Here is a 21,072-nt window from a genome sequence, read left to right as displayed (position 1 = left end):
TGGAGTGCGTAAGGGTCGCGGCCGCGATGATCTGACAGATGAAATAGCGGAATAGAGACGCAGAAGGCGGGCGGGCTCCTCCACGAAGCGATGTTCCCCAAAGGCAAAGGCGCCCCGGTGCCGTCGGACGGCCAGGCACGAGAAAAGTAAGCCTAGAAATGCGCACTACGACGCGTGTTTGTCGCGTAAGTCCCCCCCCCTCACCCCCCCCGGCGCCCTGTTGTTCGCTGGACATGCTAACGAGAGGCGATTTCCTGCTGCCGAGAACGGAATTGAATGAACCGCCTCGTCTGCTCGCCATTCCTTCCCCCCCTGAGCCGCGTCTCTGCTCCGCTTGGCTTATTGCTCGCTCTTTATATTTCCGTTACCGATTCCGGTAGCAGCTCGGCTATTTATTTATTTATTTTAAACGGTGCCTGTGATAGTTTTGCGTAGATCCGATCGATGTGGAGCGGAGGCGCAAACAATAACAGCGCCGTGGCACGCATTGTTTCCCCCTGGATGGGCTTCAGGATCCCGGGCCGAGCTGAAGCAGCCGGCTGGGGCTGGCTCCTTTTACGTTTCGCACAACGACGTTACATTTAAATGTTCCAACACTTTAACCTCTTTATTCTATTGTGTGTTTTTTAATGCCCCCCCCCCCCAATGAATTTCTTTGGCTCCGGTTATTGACCAGCCATTGTTGGGAAGGCCTGTACCCGACTCAGATGAAGATTCAACACGCTGTTTGATGTTTAATCAAATTAAAGTGTATAAACTTGGCATTTAAATAATAAATGCGTCCCCCTTCCAGGCTGGCTCTGTATGTCTACGAGTATCTGCTGCACATCGGAGCACAGAAGTCTGCGCAGACCTTTTTATCAGAGGTATGTTACATTTAAGTACGAGTTTGTAATACTTCTCTTATACGTAGATGTGGTTTGAGGCTCTGTTTTAGTTAGGAATATATGAATGTATTTAAATGAACAATCATTCAATTCTCTCTGTCCTTAGATCCGATGGGAGAAAAACATAACGCTTGGAGAGCCTCCTGGATTCTTACACTCCTGGTGGTGGTGAGGAATCATGTTTAGATCTCCCTGACTGCAAACGTGTCGAGTTTTTTTTTTTTCTTTTCTTTTTTTTTTTTTTTGGTGTGGTGTTTGCTTCATGACTTGTCTTGTCCACAGTGTCTTCTGGGACTTGTATTGCGCTGCACCGGAGAGGAGGGAGACATGTGACCACTCCAGCGAAGCAAAAGCCTTCCATGATTATGTGAGTGGCGATTACGCAGGCAACTGTTGCATGCGTGCCTCTGTCTTCTGCTAAAGAAGACGACAAGTATTCCCGCTGAGGCGAAATAAATGCGTAAATAATGTGCCTCTCGCACTCGGGTTGCGCAATGGGTCCGGAGTTTTGGTTGGAACTCGCAGAGCAAAATCGTCAGCATTAGATTTCAAGAGCAAAACGGAGGCCCGATTCTGTTTTAGCTTGAAGTTGGGCTGCATTATACGAGAGAAACTTGACGTTGCAACAGTTTCGAATAACAAAATGGCACAAATTCACAGCTTTCAGCAGATCACTTGAAAAGTCAGGAATTATTATTAATCATTCTTTTTCGAGACAGTCGTGGAAAATGAGAGCCGTGGCGTTTTCTTTTCATATCCAGCAGAAAGAAGTTGGACCGGAACATGTTTTCAGTTAATTAGCCGGAGGCAAACTTAGCATTGCCCAATCTGCGACGTGACGGTTGTGCATTGCGGCGTCGATGCTGAGAGGATAAATGCTGTTGTACTAGTTTGACTGCCGGTAATTACGATTCACGCTGAAATGAAATCTGGCTTCTCCTTCGTTTGGCTTCTTTAGTATGTATGCTAAAGATCTTTCTGGGTTTTCCCACTGTGATATCTGTATTAAACCACCTAAAGGAACTTGAGACAAGTGAGTTTATAGTCGTCTGAGAAAATGATGCTGATGTCGGCACATCCTGAGTCGGACCTGTCCGGCGTCCCGTCCCCCCCCCCCCCTCATCTATTCCATGCCTGAGCCCCCCGGCCTCAGCTTCCGATGTGTCCCAGTCTTTGTCAGCATTCTAAAGGAACATTAAAATGAGCGCCATGGCGATAAAGGAAAGTGGGAGGTGCTTCAGTGGCGCCTGCCTTGTAATCCTTGTGATTATCTGCCCCTTTTTTTCCTTCTTCTTCTAAAGAGTTGAGATGAGCAGAGTTGTGATTCAGCACAATCAGCGAGAGCTCTTTGAGGAGAGGATGACTGAATCACCGCCCTGTTTCTAGTTGGGATGTGCTTTAGCGGTGTCAGAAAGAGACGTCACGCTGACGGACGTCCTGATCTGGCAGGTGACCCGTGACCCGTGAGTCGGGAGAGGGGCTGCAGCCCGACTCCGTCCTCTCCATAACCGCTGTCCTTATTATTCCATCTCCAACCCCCACTCAGGAGGGGATGCGTTTTGTTTGCACCTGCCGTTTTGTCATTTCTGGTTTTGTGCTGGTTTTGCAGAATACAACAACAGTGTCACGGATTTCTGAATTTTGCATTGTAAATAATTAACGACAACATTATTCTTTAAATTCTCAATTTTAAGTAAAGGTGTGACCTATATCTGCAGTCATTTAGCCTTTTCCTGTTGTGGAGACCCCCATAGTTTGACTACCATTTTGATAACATGGAAAATGTTGCGGGGGGGAGGGACTGAATCCGTCTGGATTGTGCTGCTGGGATGGGGAGATCGGAGAGTTTCTACATGACTCTTGTTCTGATTTTGGTACATCTGTTAGTCTGTGGATGCTGCGGGGGGAGGGGGGGGGGGGGGGGGTCATTCAGATGTGTGTCTGTGGACACTAGTCCTCGGATCCTTGCCTTTGTCTCGGCGTGGGGGAGGTGAGCGCTGCTCTGTTAGCCGGCGGTGCTCGTAAAGCCCTAGCGGGTCAGCTGAACGCTTCCCAGGGGACCCGTCGCCATGGTGTCAGCGGCTGATTGATGGCTGTCACAGAGCTGAGGGACAGGCTGGAAAACAAGGAAAGGGGAGTGGCGCTGCTGTGACATATGCTCAGCATCCAGCACTGCAGGGGGGGGGGGAGACGGGACAGAGACGAGGGGAGGAAGGGACCCGTGAGAAGCAACGAGACAGAGAGAGCGTCCAGTCAGGGTTGAGAGTGGTTTAATGATGTTGATTGATGGTTAAACATTTACTAGCTAAACATGGGGGGGCTGCGTCTGCGTGTTGCTTCCAGTGGAAGAAGTGAAGACTGGAAGAGCAGGCGAGGTCAGTAGCTGCATGGCGGCAGGGCGGCCCGTGCTGCAACCAGTTTACTATTTACACCTAAAAATGGTTCCTCTTCCTGCTTGTGTCTCACTGCTTTTTTGGTTGTTGTTTCTGTCTCCACCCCTTTCTCCCACTCCTTACCCCCCCATGTTTTCCCCTCTCACCCTCTTTGTTTTTGGAAGGAGAGCAAAAGCACATCCGCCACCGCTCTGGGCTTTTGCAACCCCCTTCAAGAACTCAGGGAAATAATATGCCTTTGGATTATTGGGTCAGAAGCACACACATACACACACTAAATCATTGTGTGTGTGTGTGTGTGGGTGGGTGGGGGGGGGGGGGTATTGAAAGAGGTCCCCTGGGGAGTTGTAAGGAAGACCCCAGACAAGAGCATCATGGCCCTGGGCAGGGCTGAGACATATGCCCCCTTCCGAGGTCAGTTCAGACTGACAGCAGCAGTGTTGTCTGTCTACCTGAGCGGGGGGGGGGGGGGGGGCATGGTAAAGACCCAACGCATCACAGCTTTATTGTAGGCCTGCTTCTTTTTTCCTTTGAAAGGGAGCAGAACAGCAGCTGCACATATTTGTATTATTTTAAACGAGCCATAAATTGTGGATTAAAAAGATCAACGTCCTCCCCCAGAGAGAACGGATATTCTTCATTTAAGACGGAACACCCACTCGCCTGGCTGTGAAGGGTTTTAACACGTAGTTGATGTCTCCCAGAGGAGCATCTCACACTTCTAATAATGAGGATAAATATATTTAAAGAGGAGCTTTAATAAAAAGAGTTACGGTAAATATACTGAAAAAGTAAAATCTAAGATTTTTTTTTTTGTCCTTGCATGCGCGATGCCTTGAGCTTCGTCGCTGTGTCATTACGCCTAAAATCAATCGCCCCACGATGGTTAGACCTTCATCGATCTCCTTGATCGTAAAAATGTACCCTAACAAAATCACGTCGTCCGTGGCGGAGCGCAATATCCTCAGTAAAATCGTTACCGTCTGATTCCCTTCAGTGCTGCGTACGGTAAATATGTAAAGGATCGTTTCTGCGTCTTTCACAATAAATGATCGGACATTAATAATTAAGTGTTTATTCTGTTTGGAGCAGAGGTTTAAAACGTACAAATCAAACTACAGCTGCGTTTACCGGCCTTTTTGGGCGAATGACATCACTGTGAGTGTAGTGGGGGTTGAGGGAGGGGTTAAATGGCAGGAAGTTACAAAGTACTGTTTGTCATGAATGTTGAAGAGGTCACAGGTTTGAATAACAAGCCAAGTGACTAATTGGATCTGAAGGCAGTGGCAGAAGCATTATGGTATAGAGCGCAAAGTGACTGGTGAAAGTTAAACAATCTGTTTTTCTGAGCTTTTAAGACACCTTTGATGCATTTCTTAGAAACTCTTTTGTTTGCATTACTTAAGTAGATACCCAGAACCCACCTGTTCGGCCAGGCGAGCAGGTTAAACAGAGAAATGACAGTGACTTCCTCCTTGTCGAGGATTTTGTCGTGCAGAACAGGCTCTCGACTTAATCATTATTTAACTTGCCTGCGAAATGCTTTTTTTTTTTTTTTTTTTAAGTGTCTAAATACCTGCAGAGCAGGTTCGGTTTTACATGTGCAAATGATTTTGTTGGTTATTAAACAGCCTTCTGTCAGTATACTCCGAATGCTTTGCTTTGTCTTACACATCAGATTAGACGCCCGTAAGAGGCATAGGGTATATCTAGAAACTCTGTTCTTTGGGAATACCCTTTTAAGTATCTTACATTATCATATCTAAATTAAATGCAATCAACAGTAATGTAAAGCACTACTGTTCTTGCCATGATCCAATGTAAACTGCACACCTTGTGGAAAAACCGCAGTATGGAGATGCGAGTTGGTTTCAGTGAGGGCGTTATTGTGTGGGTCAAGTTCTAGGTTACCTGTCACGAGAAGGTCCGCATGAATGTTCCGTTATATCGGGGACAAGAACGTTGAATTAACTCGAGGACGTGGCATAATCGAGGTACGATCCTGCCAAAAGCTGCACGATCTACTTCAGCGACGCATCTCGAGTAGCGTGCCAAATTACAGAGATGGTCTGAATAGCTAAATGTCTGTTATCGAGCGTCTCCTCGTTTTAATAGCAACTCGCAAAATCAGGCAATATGTTCAAGGGAGCCGGAGGGCGTTCTGGGTCGTAGTCAAGTAGGGAAATCAGTCGCCATGTAATTTACATTACCACCAAACAAATGAAGGTCACATGTACCAAGAGCATCTTTCAGTGCGGCCCAGACATATTCCTGCAGGGGATGAAGCTCGAATACCATCGTAAATAATCAGTAATAGCCCAGCGTTGGCATTGACCCCAAAGAGAAACACTTTATAGATTAACGGCCAGGCGAGCTGAGAAAGGCGAGGGACGACGTCAATTTGGAGAACGCATTACATCCTACCTTCGTAGGTTTTCCTTGTTGCTAATGAAGGTTGAAGGCTTTCCCCTCATGTGTCTTGCTGATTTGTCTGCACAGCCTGTGACACCTCTTTGTGAAGACATGAGATGTGTGTGTGTGTGCACGTGTTCACGTGTTCACGTGTCTCAGCGGTCGGGGGGCCTGATGAGACGTGACTTCTCTGTGACGCATCACTTCTCTCCCTGCTGTGGTATTTCACAGTGGCCTTGCAGTAGCAGCCTGGCTAGGTATAATTATGGGGTTGCAGTCGATGTCATATGGAGCATGTTTTAGCCAGTGGTGTCTCACAACTCTGGACAGAGCTGTGTGTGTGTATGTGTGTGTGTGTGTGTGTGTGGTATCACTGTTTGGTTTTTTCCCATACACTTGCGGAGCTCCTCATTCTGTAGCTGCTGAAAGCTAAGCCCAGCAGCTCATCGGGCATTAAGCCCATCTCGGATTGCTTCGGCTACAAGGAAGAAAACTGAGTCAATTAGGAGTGTGTGACCGGAGCAAATGGCACATTAGTGAATTAGGGCTGTGGTTTGAACAGGAAACTGGCTCAGCAAGCCTCTGCTCTGTAGCAGCGGCACTTTGGACTCGGCGAATCCTACTGATTCCGATCGGATCCGCTGGATCCTCAGTAAGAGGAAACCAGGGATCTATAAAGGATTTGGATGTAGGTGCTTTATTTCTGCAGTTAATTTATGCATCGTCATAAAATGTATTTAGTGGCTTCTTGCAAATATAACGCAAAGTTGCCGTTTTGGCATTACATGCGTATAATGTATTAACCATTTAGTATTTACATTATGACCTCTCCCCCCCCCCCCCCCTTCCCCCCCCCCCCCCCCAAAAAAACCGAGATGCTGTGTGAATAAAAAAAAAAGGTCAAACAGAGATGCATTTATTGGCGGTTCATTGAAACCCCAGGTTGCACAAAACTGAAACGTATATCCTTATAACAAATAACTGGAAAAGCTGTGAAATGCTCAAGCGCCTGGTGGAAGGTGTCAGATTAATGAGATTAACTGGCAGTAGGTCAGAAACAGGATTAGCTATAAGTATGTATGCTGTACATGATCCCTTCAGAGACTCGTTTCCTGTTTGGCATTACGTATTTGTGATCCAGTGCATCCAGACGATCTTGAAATTGAACTGAGATTTCTTCCAGGCACATTTCAGTAGGTGATTACAGAACTAGGCAGGATTGACTGGACGGTATATTTAGCTGTTTTTGGGTTGATAAGGACCCATAATAGTAGTTTAGTGAGATAATAGTGAGTTTTTCATACTATGGGACCTTTAATCGACCAAAGTGGCCCAGTATTTGTCATGTTAATATTTGAATGCGTATTTGAGGGTAAAGACAGAAGTTAGCGAGTGCCCCCGAAAGTTTTCTGAACATGTTTCAAAGGAAACCCAATCCGAGTTCTCATCATGGTACCAATTATACACAGATTTGTATTACACATCCCAACTGCTGCACAGGTTTGGGCTGAATCAGCGTTGGTGCAAGAGAATACTTGATTCCTCAGATGGGCTCCTTGTTGCTGACTGTGTCCTTTTATCATGGAGTAGAACAGGCTGTTAATTATATTTCATATGCGAGTTCCATTCGTGTGTTGAGATTTCAGTTTTAGCCAGACAGCCCTCAGGCAGGTCCATAAAGTCGTTGTATCTCAAAGCAACAGAACCCAAAACCTACCCTTGGATTAGAGCATGGAATCGCATTATTAGTTTGTCTTTCCCTTTTTATTCTGCTTCTAAACTCTGATTTCGTCGGTGACCTGTATCCCACCCGCCCACCCAGTTCCATGGTCGTCCATCAGGTCGTTTTTGAGTTGCAAAGAGAGAAACTAAGCGTTGCCTCCTGGGCCGAGGCGCTGACTCGGGTTAATCCGTGCGACACATTGAGAGCTTTTGGTTTTGCTGTTGTCTCTTTTCCTGCCTTAGAGTGCAGCAGCGGCCCCGAGTCCCGTGATGGGAGGGATGCCCCCCGCCGAGGGTATGCCTGGAGGACCCATGCCACCTGGCTTTTTCCAGGTCAGCCAGTCTTCACACTCGTACTGCCTTTCCCTGTTGGGAATCCTCCTGCATTGGCTTCACGGCTTGATTAGCTATTAAATTGTGCAGAATCGATTGTCGATGTTCCCTCGCAGCTTTGCAAACATTCCGTGTAAAGCTGTAGCTCTGGCTTTGTCTGCTCTGTCTGTTGTTTCCCCTCCACTTTGCTCAGTAAACTCAAAGTAAACAGGCAGAGACTCTCTGTCTGCTGAGCCCCTCCAGCGCTGTAAACAGGCAGGCGTGGCCCGGCCATTTTCCCTAATGGAGAAATCGAAAGGTGCAGCGCCTCCTGTAAATCACCATCTCCTGTGGATAAAGTCCTGGCAGACAGTTGGAGGTGTAATAAAGTCACAACGTTGCCCGTCTTCCTCCAGACCAGACTATAAACCCAAGAGAATCTGAACCCACCATCTTCTTACGCCCTGGAGGCCACGAGGGCATGAACTCATCCTGTTAACATCGCGACAGGCGTTTCCGCGTTGACGCCTGAACTGACGCTTTCCGTACCAGAACGCGATGGAGGAGGTCCAATTAAACTCCTCACTCTGTCAGAGCAGCAACACTTTGTCGGTGTTTAGTGTCGCTGCACAACTAATTGCATAGAGCTTAATTGATGCTGTGAAATCAGGGAAATGAGCGCTGATAACATGCTGCATGCAGCAGGCCTCTTGACTGACAGGCAGAAGAGCACACGTCCTCTTCGTCGCTGTCTCTTCCCTCTCAAGGCTCCCTCATCTGCTTGCTCTGCTCAGCCTTTCCTTTACTCTACATGAAAGTTAGCTGCTTGTTTTTGGACACTTTTCCTTTTTTTTTTTGCACCACACTTTGGTTCCTGCATTCCAACTGTCCTGCCCTGCAATAACCCTCCCTCCCTCCCTCCCTCCCTCTCTCTCTCTCTGCTCCTCCTCACTTCTGATTGTCACTCCCTCTTTCTCCTTTTTTTATTTGTCTCATCCTCCCTCCTCTTGTCTTCCTTTTTGCTTCCTTAATTTTATGCAACGCCACAGGGTCCTCCTGGTCCCCAGGGCTCTCCTCACCCTCAGCCTCCTCCCCCTAACAGTATGATGGGACCTCACAGTCAGGTAACACTCCCTTTCTCTCTCTCTCTCTCTTTCTTTCTTTATCTCTGTTTCTGCTATCTGCAGTCATTTGGGAACTCCGGCTCTCAGTGCTGATGCTTCATGCTTAGGCATTCGTCTCAGCTCAATGCTTTTTGCTGCCGTCTTCGGAAATATGCACTTGTGAGTTTAGAATACTATATCTGAATATTTTCAACTTCTTATGTGTTCTTTTTTTTTTTTGGTGTAGTCTTTCATGTCACCTCGCTTTGCCGGAGGCCCAAGAGGTCCCCCCATTCGAATGAGCAACCAGGTAGAGCTGACACTCAATTAACGATGTCGAATACACAGCATGTATTTAAAATACCGGGTCTTTGTCTCTTGTTCCTGGAAGCCACCAGTGGGAGGACCGGGTCCCCATCCCATGCTGCCCAACATGGACCCGACACGACCGCAAGGTGTGACTCGGTGCTTTATTGACTAAGCTACATTTAAAACTGTATTCTCTTTATTCTGTCTTTATGAATTGTCTCTCCTCCTCCTCCTCCAGGCCACCCTAACTTGGGGCCAATGCAGAGAATGAGCGGCCCGCGTGGCATGGGGCCCATGGGGCCTGGGCATCAGGTGATGACTCGTAGTCACGTCTTCCACACTCATCCTGCTGTTGTTGTTTTTTTAAATCAAATCTTAATTTAAGATGTTTCTGTGGTCTTAATGTTCTTAGTTTAAGTTACCCCACTTGTCTCTGTGTAAGATAATAAGATAATTTTTGGTTGTCTCCTCAGAACTTTGGGGGTGGGATGAGACCCCCACACAACAACATGGGTCCCGGCATGCCAGGAGTGAACATGCGAGTCTTTTTTTTTTTTTTTTTATAAATTAAATATATTGTCTCACAAGTCTTGAAGTCAGACTTAATCTTCTAATGTCTTACTATGCAGGGGCCCAGGGACTGGTCGGCCATGGCCCAATCCCAACAATGCCAACTCTGTGAGTGCTAATGCACACACACACACACACACACACACACACACCATCAAATTGGTAGTAATTGGCGAGCTCTCCTCTCAGAGCTGCTGGAGGCTAATGTGCCCCAAGTTATAGCCTGCGATGTAATTGTAGTATTATGTGTCGCGGTTTCCACGGCAGCAGGGGAGAGACGGCTGTAACGCTGTTAGGATGATCAGATGATGGCATTTTGAAGTATGGAGATGTTGGCACTCACTCTTGTTTGTTGTGGTTCCAGATGCCTTACTCATCACCCTCTCCTGGTGCATACGGGGTGAGAACACAACTCGGCTGACACCGACGAATGGATTTCATGTTCAGGAAACAACATTTGAGAAGACGGGCTTTTACATACAATTTTTAAATGTTTTCTTTTTTGTGCATAGGGGGCTTCTGGGGGCGGGGGACCACCAGGAACTCCCATCATGCCCAGCCCTGCAGGTTGGTGCTTCTCTGAGACAAACCATTAATCATACACAATCCAGCCCCAGAATGTATGAATCTTTTTTTCCAGATTCTAACAACTCTGGTGACAATTTGTACACCATGATCAACACTGGACCTGGCAACCGAAATAATGTAAGTTCCTCCATTATTCTGAGGGTTAATGCTGAGACACACTAGGGAATTAATTTCGTATGTCAAAACGAAATGGACCCTCTTGCACAACGCCCTGCGTTTGCCACAAGAAATGAACCGGACACAATTTAATGTTAGCATCACCCCGAGAATGTATCAGAAGCGGTTGATGGACGAGAATAAATTGGTGGCCGATGTATTCCTTGTGAATGTTGTGGGCTCCACTGGTCATTGTGTAAACCGAGTGTGGCTTTTATAGATTCTGCACAAGATTCTTGCAACAATTTGTCTGATCTTAGACTTCAGAGTTTGGTGATTCTAGGAGATCCAAACTTTGGTGAAATCCTTTGAATCCAGATGTTTTCTGTGATTTTGACCGTGTGTGTGTGTGTGTGTGTGTAGTAGCTCCTTTTGGCTGGGTCTCCTGATCCGCCCTTGTATCTTTGTCACAGGTTCGTGCAGGATGCACGAGCTTTTTAGTTTTGTGAGGGTTAGCGCTGGTCTACGTGAAAAACAGTTCTCCATCTCAGACTGTGCAAAAGAGCTTAAGAGACTAAAGAAAGGCTTCATTTCACAATTGTAACTTTTAACCTGCTGGTTCTTTTGGCTTGGTCAGAAACGCGTCGCGGTTAGTGAGTCCATGCTGTCACGTTTGTCCCTCTAGTTCCCTATGGGCCCCGGCTCTGACGGACCTCTGGGAGCTATGGCTGGGATGGAACCACACCACATGAACGGGTCACTAGGTAGCACCACCAACACATGTACATGGATACGTGATGACAATATAGGAGCCACAGCGTAAAGCATTTCCTTCTGGCGTTCATATTATGTCTGTCTATTGTAGGGTCTAGTGATATGGACGGGATGAACAAGGTGAGTATTTCTACAGCGTTCAAGCCGTCCTTGGCGTCGCAGTTAAATCTTGACGAGAGGGCAAAATAACGTTTCCCATTCTTTATCTGCAGAATTCCCCAAACAATTTAAGTGGCATCAGCAATCCTCCTGGGACCCCGAGGGACGACGGGGAACTAAGTGGAAACTTCCTGCACTCCTTTCAGAGTGAGAATGTAAGCCTGATAGTCCCCCCCCCAGCTCACCTCTCTGGGTTCTAACAGTACCGTAGTGACCCCACAGTCTCAGCATGCATTGTCATCAGTAACAGTGGGGAGGCTGGGTTTGTGTCTGACCAATGAGAGCGCGGCAGCTGTATGTTAATCCCCTGTCCCGTCTTTATAGTACTCTCCGACCATGACGATGAGCGTGTGACCGCCTCCAAACCCACCCGACATGATTTGACATCATTCCGAGGACCTGAACTCACTACAGGACACGGCCAAACACCGAATCAGGGACATGGGCGCCATTTTGGTTCCACTCTAACGCCAGAATGCTGACAGGAGGGGGAAACGGAAACGCCTGGCGACCACTGCTCCTTACTCAAAAATGAAGGACAATTTCTCCAATTATCGCGACACCCACATGTGACAAAACCAGCTACTGAAAATGCATACATGACCCATTGTATGTTCTGTGCGAAGCCCTCTTTAACCCTCTCAGTCCCCTCAGACCTAGAACGAAGAGAGAGAGAGAAAAATACCCAATGGTTGAAGTTTACCTCTTGTACTTTTTAATTACTGCTTTGTGGTGCAAGATGTGCAGGAACTGTCTCTGCTTTCGTCACTTAAACACTGGAGAGTGTGTATATGCATTGTGGGCTTGGAACAGTTTTGTCTTATCATTTTACTTATCGCCATGCATATACTGTCACAAAAGTCAGTTGACATAAGATTTTGCCTTTTACTCTGAATAATGTACTATTCTTCCCGATGCCTACTCTCCTATTAAAAGCGGTTTGTGGGGGGTGGGGGGGGGCTTTCATTGTGAGGAACTTTCCTAGTATGTAAGTGCTCACATGGTTCTTACAGTATCCAATCCAAACCATTTGATAAATTTCAGTCTCTTAAGTGTCGACAGCGGTGCGATTACACGCGCTGCTGTGGCGCTCTGTCAGCGTGAGACGCGAGTGCATGAATGCTGAGAATCTGTGTACAACATACTACCTAGTGCTGCTCTTCTCTTCTCTTCTCTTTGTGGACACCTGCTTTAAAGATGTGGCGTATATCTTTACCCGTCTCTGCTCTTCATGGCTGTAGCCTCCTGTGTTATTTTCACTTTGGTTGATCACGATGAAATGGCTATGAATGAGCTGCTCATTTTAATCTCATGCATATTAGTTGGAGCCCCCCCCCCTTGGCCCTGCTCTCTCATTACAGCCCACACACTTAAGAACTTTTTTTATTTTTTTCATTTTGATACAATCTTTGACTACGTATATTGCCCCAGTTATTCAGTCGAAGCTTTCTAAACTGATTCTAGTAGGTGTCATTATAAACTTAGCGGCAGTCTTGTAAATGTGATAAGAAGTTTGTTAATTTTTTTGTGTGAACATTACGTATTTACACCTGTCCTATGTTGCCTTTATTTGCTGATATTTTTTTATTTCAAATTGAGGAAAGATTGCTTGTTAATATAATTTTACAATAATTTATCTACCTGGTGTGGGTTGTCTTATTTTGTAGATTAGCTGTGGTTGTGACAGGTGTGTTAAATGAACACTAAATTTGCACCTATACAGATTACGGACAAACTGGCAAAAAGAAATCCTGGCACACGAGGTGAAAACCCAAAATCGAACCGGTGCTTCATGCTTTGGAAAGTTTGCTCCAGAAAATTTGGCAGTTAAACAAACTTGCACATGAAAACTTCACACTGCATGTACTTCAGTCTTTCCTTCTACACAGCAAATGTAGACAATATGAATGTGTATTAAGTATATAAGTGTATAAGTATTTAACCCCCCAGTCAAATTTAAATATTACTGACATTTTATTCTCGGGGTCAATCTGACCCCGGGGATATTTGCATCCAGAAAATGATTTACAGAAAATTGTTTGATCAAGTTTCTGTGTCAGGGACTTTGTTTGTTTGTTGAATACATAAATAACCCCTTGATAATGAAACCTTGACCTGTCCTCTAGCGCCACCATCAGGCCAAACTTTAGAATTGGTTAATTATTAGAATTAATCTTGAAAAGAAAACAAAAATATCAAAACCCTGAAAGTCCCAGTGTGTCAAATATAAATGGCTGGGCTTTAAAGGGTTACATATAATTTGTAGTCACTGATTTTATAAACTGTCCTGGAACCAGTGAACTGGGACTGGGACTGCCTCATGACCTACAAAGCCTGTCTTGTGGAGCAGATGTTCCATTTAAGATATGAAGATGGAGACACATCTGGTCTGGAATAGAGGAAGATACATCTCTGATTGAAGCAGGAATTAAAGGAGCAACGGGAGGAAACAATGTTGCAGGAGAATCATGGAGCCCTTTGAACAGTTTGATCTTAACTAGGGTGGAAACAAAGTAACTAAATGAACTGAGCTGCTGCAGAATGTTAGAGATACATTCATGGTGAGTAGTAGGACACACACACACTTTACACAAAACAGCTTTGGATCAAATTGACATCAATGTGTGTTCAGCACATTGAAAAAATAGAACGTTATGCTTAATCAATTGTACCCATCAAGTTGGAAAAGTCTTGAACTAGAAAGTAAAAAAGTGAACTATTATTTATATTTTTTAATGATAAACACTGAATGTGGTCAAATTGACCCCAGGGATAAGAGGACGGTTAAATTAAAGTCACCCTATTTTTTTGCTTATGAAAGTGTTAATTCGGCCAAATGGATCATTGTTAAGGCCAAGAACTAAAAAAGGGACTTGTAATGGTCTTGTCTGCTGCTCTAATACAAAAAAAAACCTGGCTTTCCAGCGCCCTCTAGTGGGCTTCAAAAACCATCCCGCTGGGGGCAGACCTGCAACCCTTCCTACAGACAAATGTAAATACTGTGCCATGCAAGCCGGTTTTGGTTATAAGATCGATAATATAAATCTTCTCAGATGGACTCGGTTGGGAGGATCTGAATGCATTGTGGCTCCTCAGGAAACGAGGCCGACCTGCTGCTGCTCACTGGTTTCTGGTCCTGTTTGATATGTAATGAAATACATCACACTTCAACAGGATTTACGTTTCACATTGCTCAGATAAGGCATTGGCCTCTGATACTGTTCTTTGTTGCATGAATCCTTAACAATACTTTAGGATAAAAGAAAAATGTAGCCTCCACAAATATACGGGTGACGTTTTCTTTTTTTTATTTAGTGGTGATGGAAAGAAAAAGTGGCAAACACCACAAACACAGGAGAGGAAAGTTGAACTAATTACAAAAAACTCAGTTTACATTCACAGTATTTTCAACTATAAAAAATAATAATTTGTCATTATTTACTATTTGTTCAGACTTTTAAAAGCCACCAAATCTACATTAGATATAACGTATAATGTAGTGTATGCGAAAGATCATCTTAAGAGCCACTGGAAGCCAAATTTATGGATGTGCAAAGATTAAACCGTCGTGTATTAAAGGTTAAGTATTAACTATATCAAGGCCACACGTGTATGTATTTGCACACACCGGATTGGATACATTGAACTTACATAACCGACAAAGTACAGAACCTTTACCATTTATCGCTTCCAGACGAGACAGTAAACAACAGCCGCATGTTTATGTGCTGGAGAAAATGCCTGCAGTCACATTTCTGAATAAACATGATGATACGGAAACTCCCGCAGCTTCCCAGACATGTTGTATGTCACAATGATAATCAGTGACGAAACCAGGCTTTGAGTTCTGGTGCCTCTCCATTTAATGATTTACTGTCAGCATCGATTTAGATCATCAATATTTTTTAGTGATAACTGGAAAAAAAGAACATTTTGTTTTCCATTTCCAGTCAGCAAAATTAGCTTTAAGTGGAGGGAGGAGTACAGAAACGAACTATGACAACAAATCATAAAAGAAAGTTAATACATTACCAGTTAGCAGATTTATTTCACCTCTCATCTATATTTTGCAAATCTTTATCCAAGCTTCTTCCCAGGTTAATGCTTCTAGTCTAGTCTAACAATACTGCGAAATAAATTGTATTGTCATGTAAGGAAAGACGCCGATCACACCTACAGTGTAAAAAAATGCTCCAACATTAATTAAGAAAACACCAACCTTTATCATGTTTGATCAGATCACAGTAACCGGAGGTTTGCACTGTAATCGTCACATAAAAGGCAGCGTCCGGTGAAATTATGTCGGAGTATTTAATAGATATTATAGAAACCCTAAGTTATTAAGAGACATTCAAATACAGATTGTTGACTTAAAGCTGCTGGAGATGTGGGTTCAGTCTAACCTTAGTGACATCTCCTCTACATGATGTAGCACTTCTTGAATCGACCTTCTCTCTCTGCGTTTCATGTCATCTGACTACAGGAGCCAAAGGTTTACTCCGCAGCCGTCATTAAGAAACACCAAGGAGAGGTTTCAAGCTGGTGCATGTTTACGAAGCACAGGGCAGGGTGACCTCACGTTCGGAGGAGTTATATTTCTGCTCATTAGATAGCTGATAGCCGATTCCATCAACGATCCTCCTACTCCAGGGTTCCAACCTCCTTATTTCATCTTGTCCAGGACTGAACGCACCGCCTGTGGATCGTAGCCCCACGGCCCCACCGGCCCCTGCGGGAACACAGAACGAGGACGTGATGTGATGATACATAAAACTCAATGACCTTTTATTTAAAACATATTTCATCATGAAGCACAGACGTGTCTTTGTCATTTCAATATCGATGGCTCCGCTCCGAGGACCTGATCATTCTGTCTGATTCTTTCCCTGCTCCTTCTCATACAAAGGCAGAAAAGGAGAAAATGAAGGAACTTCTATTCCCACAGGGCTAACCTTACTGCTACTCCCCCTCTCCACTCACGCGTGTGATTGGCGTAATCGTCATCACGGGAAAAAGAAGAGAAACTTGATCTCAACGCTTTCACCAGTGGTTCCCAGGACTCACCTTGTACACTACCTTCCCAGCCCGCAGCACGTAAAGCCTCTCCGGAATAGCGCCGTACTTGATGCTGGTGACATCTTTCATTTCATCCACGACCACTGGACAGAGGGGATCCTTCTGGACCAGGATCTGTGCTGCAGACAGCCTTTCCTGCAGGGTCCGGTGCTGATTGATGTCAAAGTTGTTGCTAAACGCCCAACCATCTGATGGAAATAAAGAGCACAATGTTTTTGGAAGACGCACATAACTAAATAACGCATAGAAACAAATGTTGTTTTTTTATTATACGTTGACTTTGCGACATTTAAAACACTTCATCCGCAGGAAACAAAGTACATAATGAATAAGAAATGACACATCTCAGGATAAAGTTGATCAAGAACTATTGAGGCTCGTATCTTTCATGAAAATGATTTTTTTTGTGCTTCTTTTCTGATTTGACATTCTCCTTAGATGCTGTGAATGAAAGGTAAATCCTTTAAGTGTCAGCATGATGGTGACGTCAGCTGGCACCGCGCGCTCACCTGTGGAATGCGCCTCAGCGATGTAGACCACAAGAAAGTCAGCGACATCGCTGAAGTCCTTGACGAGTTGCTTGAACTCCTCAAGTTTGTAGATAAATGGGGGTCAGGTGCAGCTCCCGAAGCTCAGCACCAGCGCTCTGTTGCCTGGTGACAAAATAGGGATTTTTTACATTTATTTTTTTTACCAGAAAAGTAAAGCGCACGGGAGGAAAATCAGTGCGCCATGCAGCGCGTAAAGCTTCATTCCAGCACCTCACCTTTCATATACTTGTAGATGCTGGTTCTCTCTCCCTCCATGGTGACGACGGATGTGTCCGGAGCTTCTCCTCCAACAAAAGCCTCTTGTCCGAGGGCCAGCCACATGTTAGAAATGGCAACTTTGAGGAATTGCATAGAAATGCATGCCAGGCCCCAATCTTCAAACTTAAATTTGGGATTGAAAGTCATGGTGGATCTTTCACCCATTTTCAGGATTAATCTTTTGCTGAGGCTTGGAGAGACGACATGTAGGATCCTGATTGTGATGTAGAAGCCGATATTATAGCAAAACAAACACGTTGCCGACAAATAGACCATCAGCTTCTGCAGCAACATGTTCCCTCCTTTGTAAGGATGCCGCTTGGCTTCCTCCGCAGTGTGACCTGCCGACCTGCGTAAATCTGCTTTTTAGCCTCCCTTCACGCCCCCTCGGCCTGAGATCAGTGACAGACGCCTTCAATGCCACTTTCTGGGCTCGTACTTACATGCGCAAAGGTTGAGCGCGCTCCAAGGGCTGAATCCACTGCGTTCAAAAACGTTCCCTTTTCAACTTATAGATCACATTTCATTCCAGAATACCACCCATGCAGGAATAAAGTTAGGAGGTCACTTCAAGGTCTCCTTTTGGGATCAGGCAGAAGTCCTGGCAGGAGAAAGTTCGCAATGGACAGGACTGACCCGGATCGATCACGCTATGTCTGAGCGCGTCAGTCCTGTGAACATTGCGTCATGATTCTGGCGCAGGACTTTCCACCTATAGGAGGAATATAAACTTTTTTTTTCTGCACTCATGTGTGCTGTCAGACAAAACTTTACATTAATGATAATCACAAACTATAGAATGATAACTGAGAGCATTTAAGGCTAAGACAATGTCAGATTTCACAAATAACGAGAGCTATATTAATCAGTAGAACTGCAAGAAAATAAAAAATAATTATTATTAATGTATTAAATTAGTGTCAAAACGATGACATATATTGTTATATGAATAAAGACAGTGGCAGACAGGTAGATAGATGATAGATAGAAGTCCAGCCACACACCAACTTGCCACACATTAACACATCATCACTTTTTAACTTGACCACAAACAACCTGCAGAAGCAGATTCTGGATGACTGTCTTTTTATAAACACCAACATAATTAAAAATATGTTAGGCCAATAATTCTTTATAAAAAAAATATCCCTGCTCAAAGTCCAACCATCTTCATGCATAATTTTAACCAGATCCAGATGTGGAAGGTCAAAGTCGGTCTAGTCTATGCTTTGAGTGGTCCAGTATGGTGATGGAGCGAGGTAGAGCCATGGCACTGCCGCCGCTGAACAGCAGAGATAAAGCAGATGCTGTCGTTTCAGTACGATTCATGCACCGGTGAAAGATAAGAACTTAGATGTGTCCACACTGCGATAGAAATCTAACAAGCCAAGGCAAGTATTTTCTCAGGAGAAAGATGTCCTACGCAGAAGCATTTCTTTATTGTAGCTTAATGTGTATCAAGAATATCTAAAGAGGAGCAGCACATGTGAAGAGTCCAGTGTTTTAGTGCCATCATCAAACCTTAACTGGGCACATATTTGTCCCGAGCGCTTGAATTATAAATGAAAGTCTATATTTTTATTCTATAGGGTTAAACAAAACAAAAATCCTGTACATAAATCATGTCGTGCCCTCGCTGCTCACATGGATTCTAAAATTGAGTCATCTCTACTTGGGCCTGATGCTGAGTGCAACATGGCATGGACCCTGGATTCTCTGATAGACATGTGGCAGCATTATCAGAGTAATTGTGTCTCATATCATTTACATCATCCGGATGAGTCAGACTAATGAAAGAAATTCATTCACACAGATCCAACATACTTTTGCATATTTTATATTTCACAAACTACTGTAGAGAAAAACAGGATTAATGCTAGGCACATGCTAACATGCTAGGACTACATTTCCCAGGTTCAGGCATTTAGGTCGTGTTACCTATTTTGGCGTGAGGCAGGCCGCCTCGACGGAGTATATCTGATAAAGACATTTCACAAATATACACAGCATGTGTGACGTCTCTCGTACAAAAACTCTCGAGTGGACCGTCTCTCTCTGTGTTTCATGTCATCTGACTACAGAAGCCAAAGGTTTACTCGGTAGCCGTCATTAAGAAACATCAAAGCGAAGGGTTCAAACTCAGAGACAGGAAAATTGGACCTTACAAAGCATATTAGTTCCATCCCAAATTTGGAGAATTGATGTGTGCTCAATAAATAATGAAAAAAGAGAGGCCTGAGGGAATGACATGCAGACATGGCAGTGTAAAGTTTAAAGTCCAAAAACGGAGCAGCCCTGCGTTAAATCAATGGAGTTCCTACTGAACACAGAGTTCCCTTCGAGGCTGGAGTCTCAAACAACCTTCTTAGTTCATCTTCTCGAGGAATGATCGCAACTCCTGTGGATTGTAGCCCCATGGTCCCATCGCCCCCTATAGAGTCAGGATGATCATGACAAGAGCTGTTAACATTTTTATTTCATGTGAATGTGCTTATTTAGAACGAGCACGCTCCAGCATGAGGCAAAAGACGCATCCGTGACCAAACAGACTTCAAGCACGCTGACCCTGACTCCATGCCAAGAGCAGTTCCGCTTGTTTCCCTGCTCCTTCTCATGCAATCACAGCATAGGAGACAATGCAGAAACCTTTGTTCTCGCATTGCCAACATACAGTAAAGTTCTACTCACGCGACTGCGTGCGATGGCGTAATTATCATCACTTAACAAACTTAAATTTGGGATTGAAAGTCATGGTGGTCTTTTCACCCATTTTGGAGATGGTTTTTTTGCTGAGGCTTGGAGCTAAGAAATGTAGGATCGTCAAAGGGACAAATATTACAATCATACAGCAAAACAAACATCCCATCGACAAATAGACCGTCAGCTCTTGCCAGAACACGCTTGCTCCCCTGCGCAATCCCAGATCTCCAAGTGCGTCTCTGGCGAAAGTGGCACCTGATTATTCAGCGTGTTGTTGGTTCACGCCCATTGGGCTGGAGACCGGAAGGATGCCTTCACGTCCTCTTTCTCAGCTCGGGCTTTTCCAAGGTGTTTGAAAACAAGACCGACGTCTTCATCTGTAAACTTGCTTGCAGAAGTGAAAATAACTTCTGGTGCTGTTCCTCAAACAAAACAAAACAAAACAAAACAAACAAACACCTCAGGTTAATCAGAACACTTGATGCAGTTCTGAGGAGATGCAGCACCTGCAGATGCCACTGGGTGGCCTGAATGCTGTTCTGTCTCTTCATCTCCCTCTAAGAAGGTGCGCTGGTGCGTAATTACGCACAGCTGATACGGTCTTCGTGATGTGATGTTTTTGCGCATCTAATAGACGCCATTGTAAACGGAGTTTCAGGACTCTCGCGGGACCACAGTACACACATCCTTCGCTTGTTCATTTTATCTGTTTTATTTGTTGATTTTTATCACTTGTTTTTATGTTATTTATTTTTATTGTGTACTTTGAGATTTGCTTTCAAATGCAAAGTGCGTTTAAAATAAAATGTATTATTATGATGTTGCTCAAAGTTGTCTACTCAGGGAGTTTGTGTATTTGCTCAGATGCATGAAAAATTAGAGGGAACATTGCCTACTACCCACATATATATATATATATATATATAGAGAGAGAGAGAGAGAGAGAGAGAGAAAGAGAGAGACCTTTTTGAGCCCAGCAGTCACTATTTCTTCAGATCCATGCTTGTCATGAAACATGAAGAATTACCTTTCAACAGAAAAAGCTTCTGCGGACTTTAGTCCACTAGATGGCAGCGTCTCCATGCTTAAAACAATGTTTTGCTCCATGGCAGCCAGAAGAGGCCTTTGACATCAAGTAATTATTCTCCTTGTAGCTGGAACA

The 21,072-nt window shown here is 44.6% G+C and overlaps 2 protein-coding genes across 3 annotated transcripts; one reads left to right on the top strand and one right to left on the bottom strand.

Annotated features, from left to right (window-relative positions):
* Positions 1-9: 9 nt before the first annotated feature.
* ssbp3b (single stranded DNA binding protein 3b) lies at positions 10-12,961 on the top strand. 2 transcript variants are annotated; one of them, XM_068743557.1, is made up of 18 exons: positions 10-146; positions 794-866; positions 994-1,055; positions 1,170-1,254; positions 7,658-7,747; positions 8,776-8,850; positions 9,077-9,139; positions 9,221-9,284; positions 9,377-9,450; positions 9,612-9,676; positions 9,768-9,816; positions 10,073-10,108; positions 10,221-10,275; positions 10,349-10,413; positions 11,078-11,156; positions 11,258-11,286; positions 11,379-11,480; positions 11,650-12,961. In XM_068743557.1, exons 1-18 carry the CDS (start codon positions 91-93, stop codon positions 11,677-11,679), a joined length of 1,152 nt encoding a protein of 383 aa, XP_068599658.1. In that variant the 5' UTR covers positions 10-90; the 3' UTR covers positions 11,680-12,961. The 2 variants fall into 2 exon arrangements, with proteins under 2 accessions (XP_068599658.1, XP_068599659.1); XM_068743558.1 differs by lacking the exon at positions 8,776-8,850.
* A 3,027-nt stretch (positions 12,962-15,988) lies between these two features.
* Positions 15,989-17,504, bottom strand: dio1 (iodothyronine deiodinase 1). The gene is made up of 4 exons (XM_068743322.1): positions 17,168-17,504; positions 16,911-17,054; positions 16,390-16,589; positions 15,989-16,054 (listed from the first exon to the last, which is right to left on the bottom strand). The coding sequence occupies exons 1-4, from the start codon at positions 17,502-17,504 to the stop codon at positions 15,989-15,991; spliced, it is 747 nt and encodes a 248-aa protein (XP_068599423.1).
* Between the last annotated feature and the right edge of the window lie 3,568 nt (positions 17,505-21,072).

This window comes from Brachionichthys hirsutus, chromosome 9 (genome assembly GCF_040956055.1).
Source record: "Brachionichthys hirsutus isolate HB-005 chromosome 9, CSIRO-AGI_Bhir_v1, whole genome shotgun sequence".
Taxonomy (NCBI): Eukaryota; Metazoa; Chordata; class Actinopteri; order Lophiiformes; family Brachionichthyidae; genus Brachionichthys; species Brachionichthys hirsutus.
Note: the sequence above shows the minus strand (reverse complement) of the source record. Positions and strands in the feature narration are given on the sequence as shown.

Excerpts from the sequence above, each read along its gene's own strand:
- ssbp3b (XM_068743557.1), top strand. The coding sequence starts at position 91 with ATGTTCCCCAAAGGCAAAGGCGCCCCGGTGCCGTCGGACGGCCAGGCA. Across the intron at positions 7,748-8,775 it reads TGCCACCTGGCTTTTTCCAG|GGTCCTCCTGGTCCCCAGGG; the intron begins GTCAGCCAGTCT and ends GCAACGCCACAG. Across the intron at positions 9,451-9,611 it reads CCATGGGGCCTGGGCATCAG|AACTTTGGGGGTGGGATGAG; the intron begins GTGATGACTCGT and ends TTGTCTCCTCAG.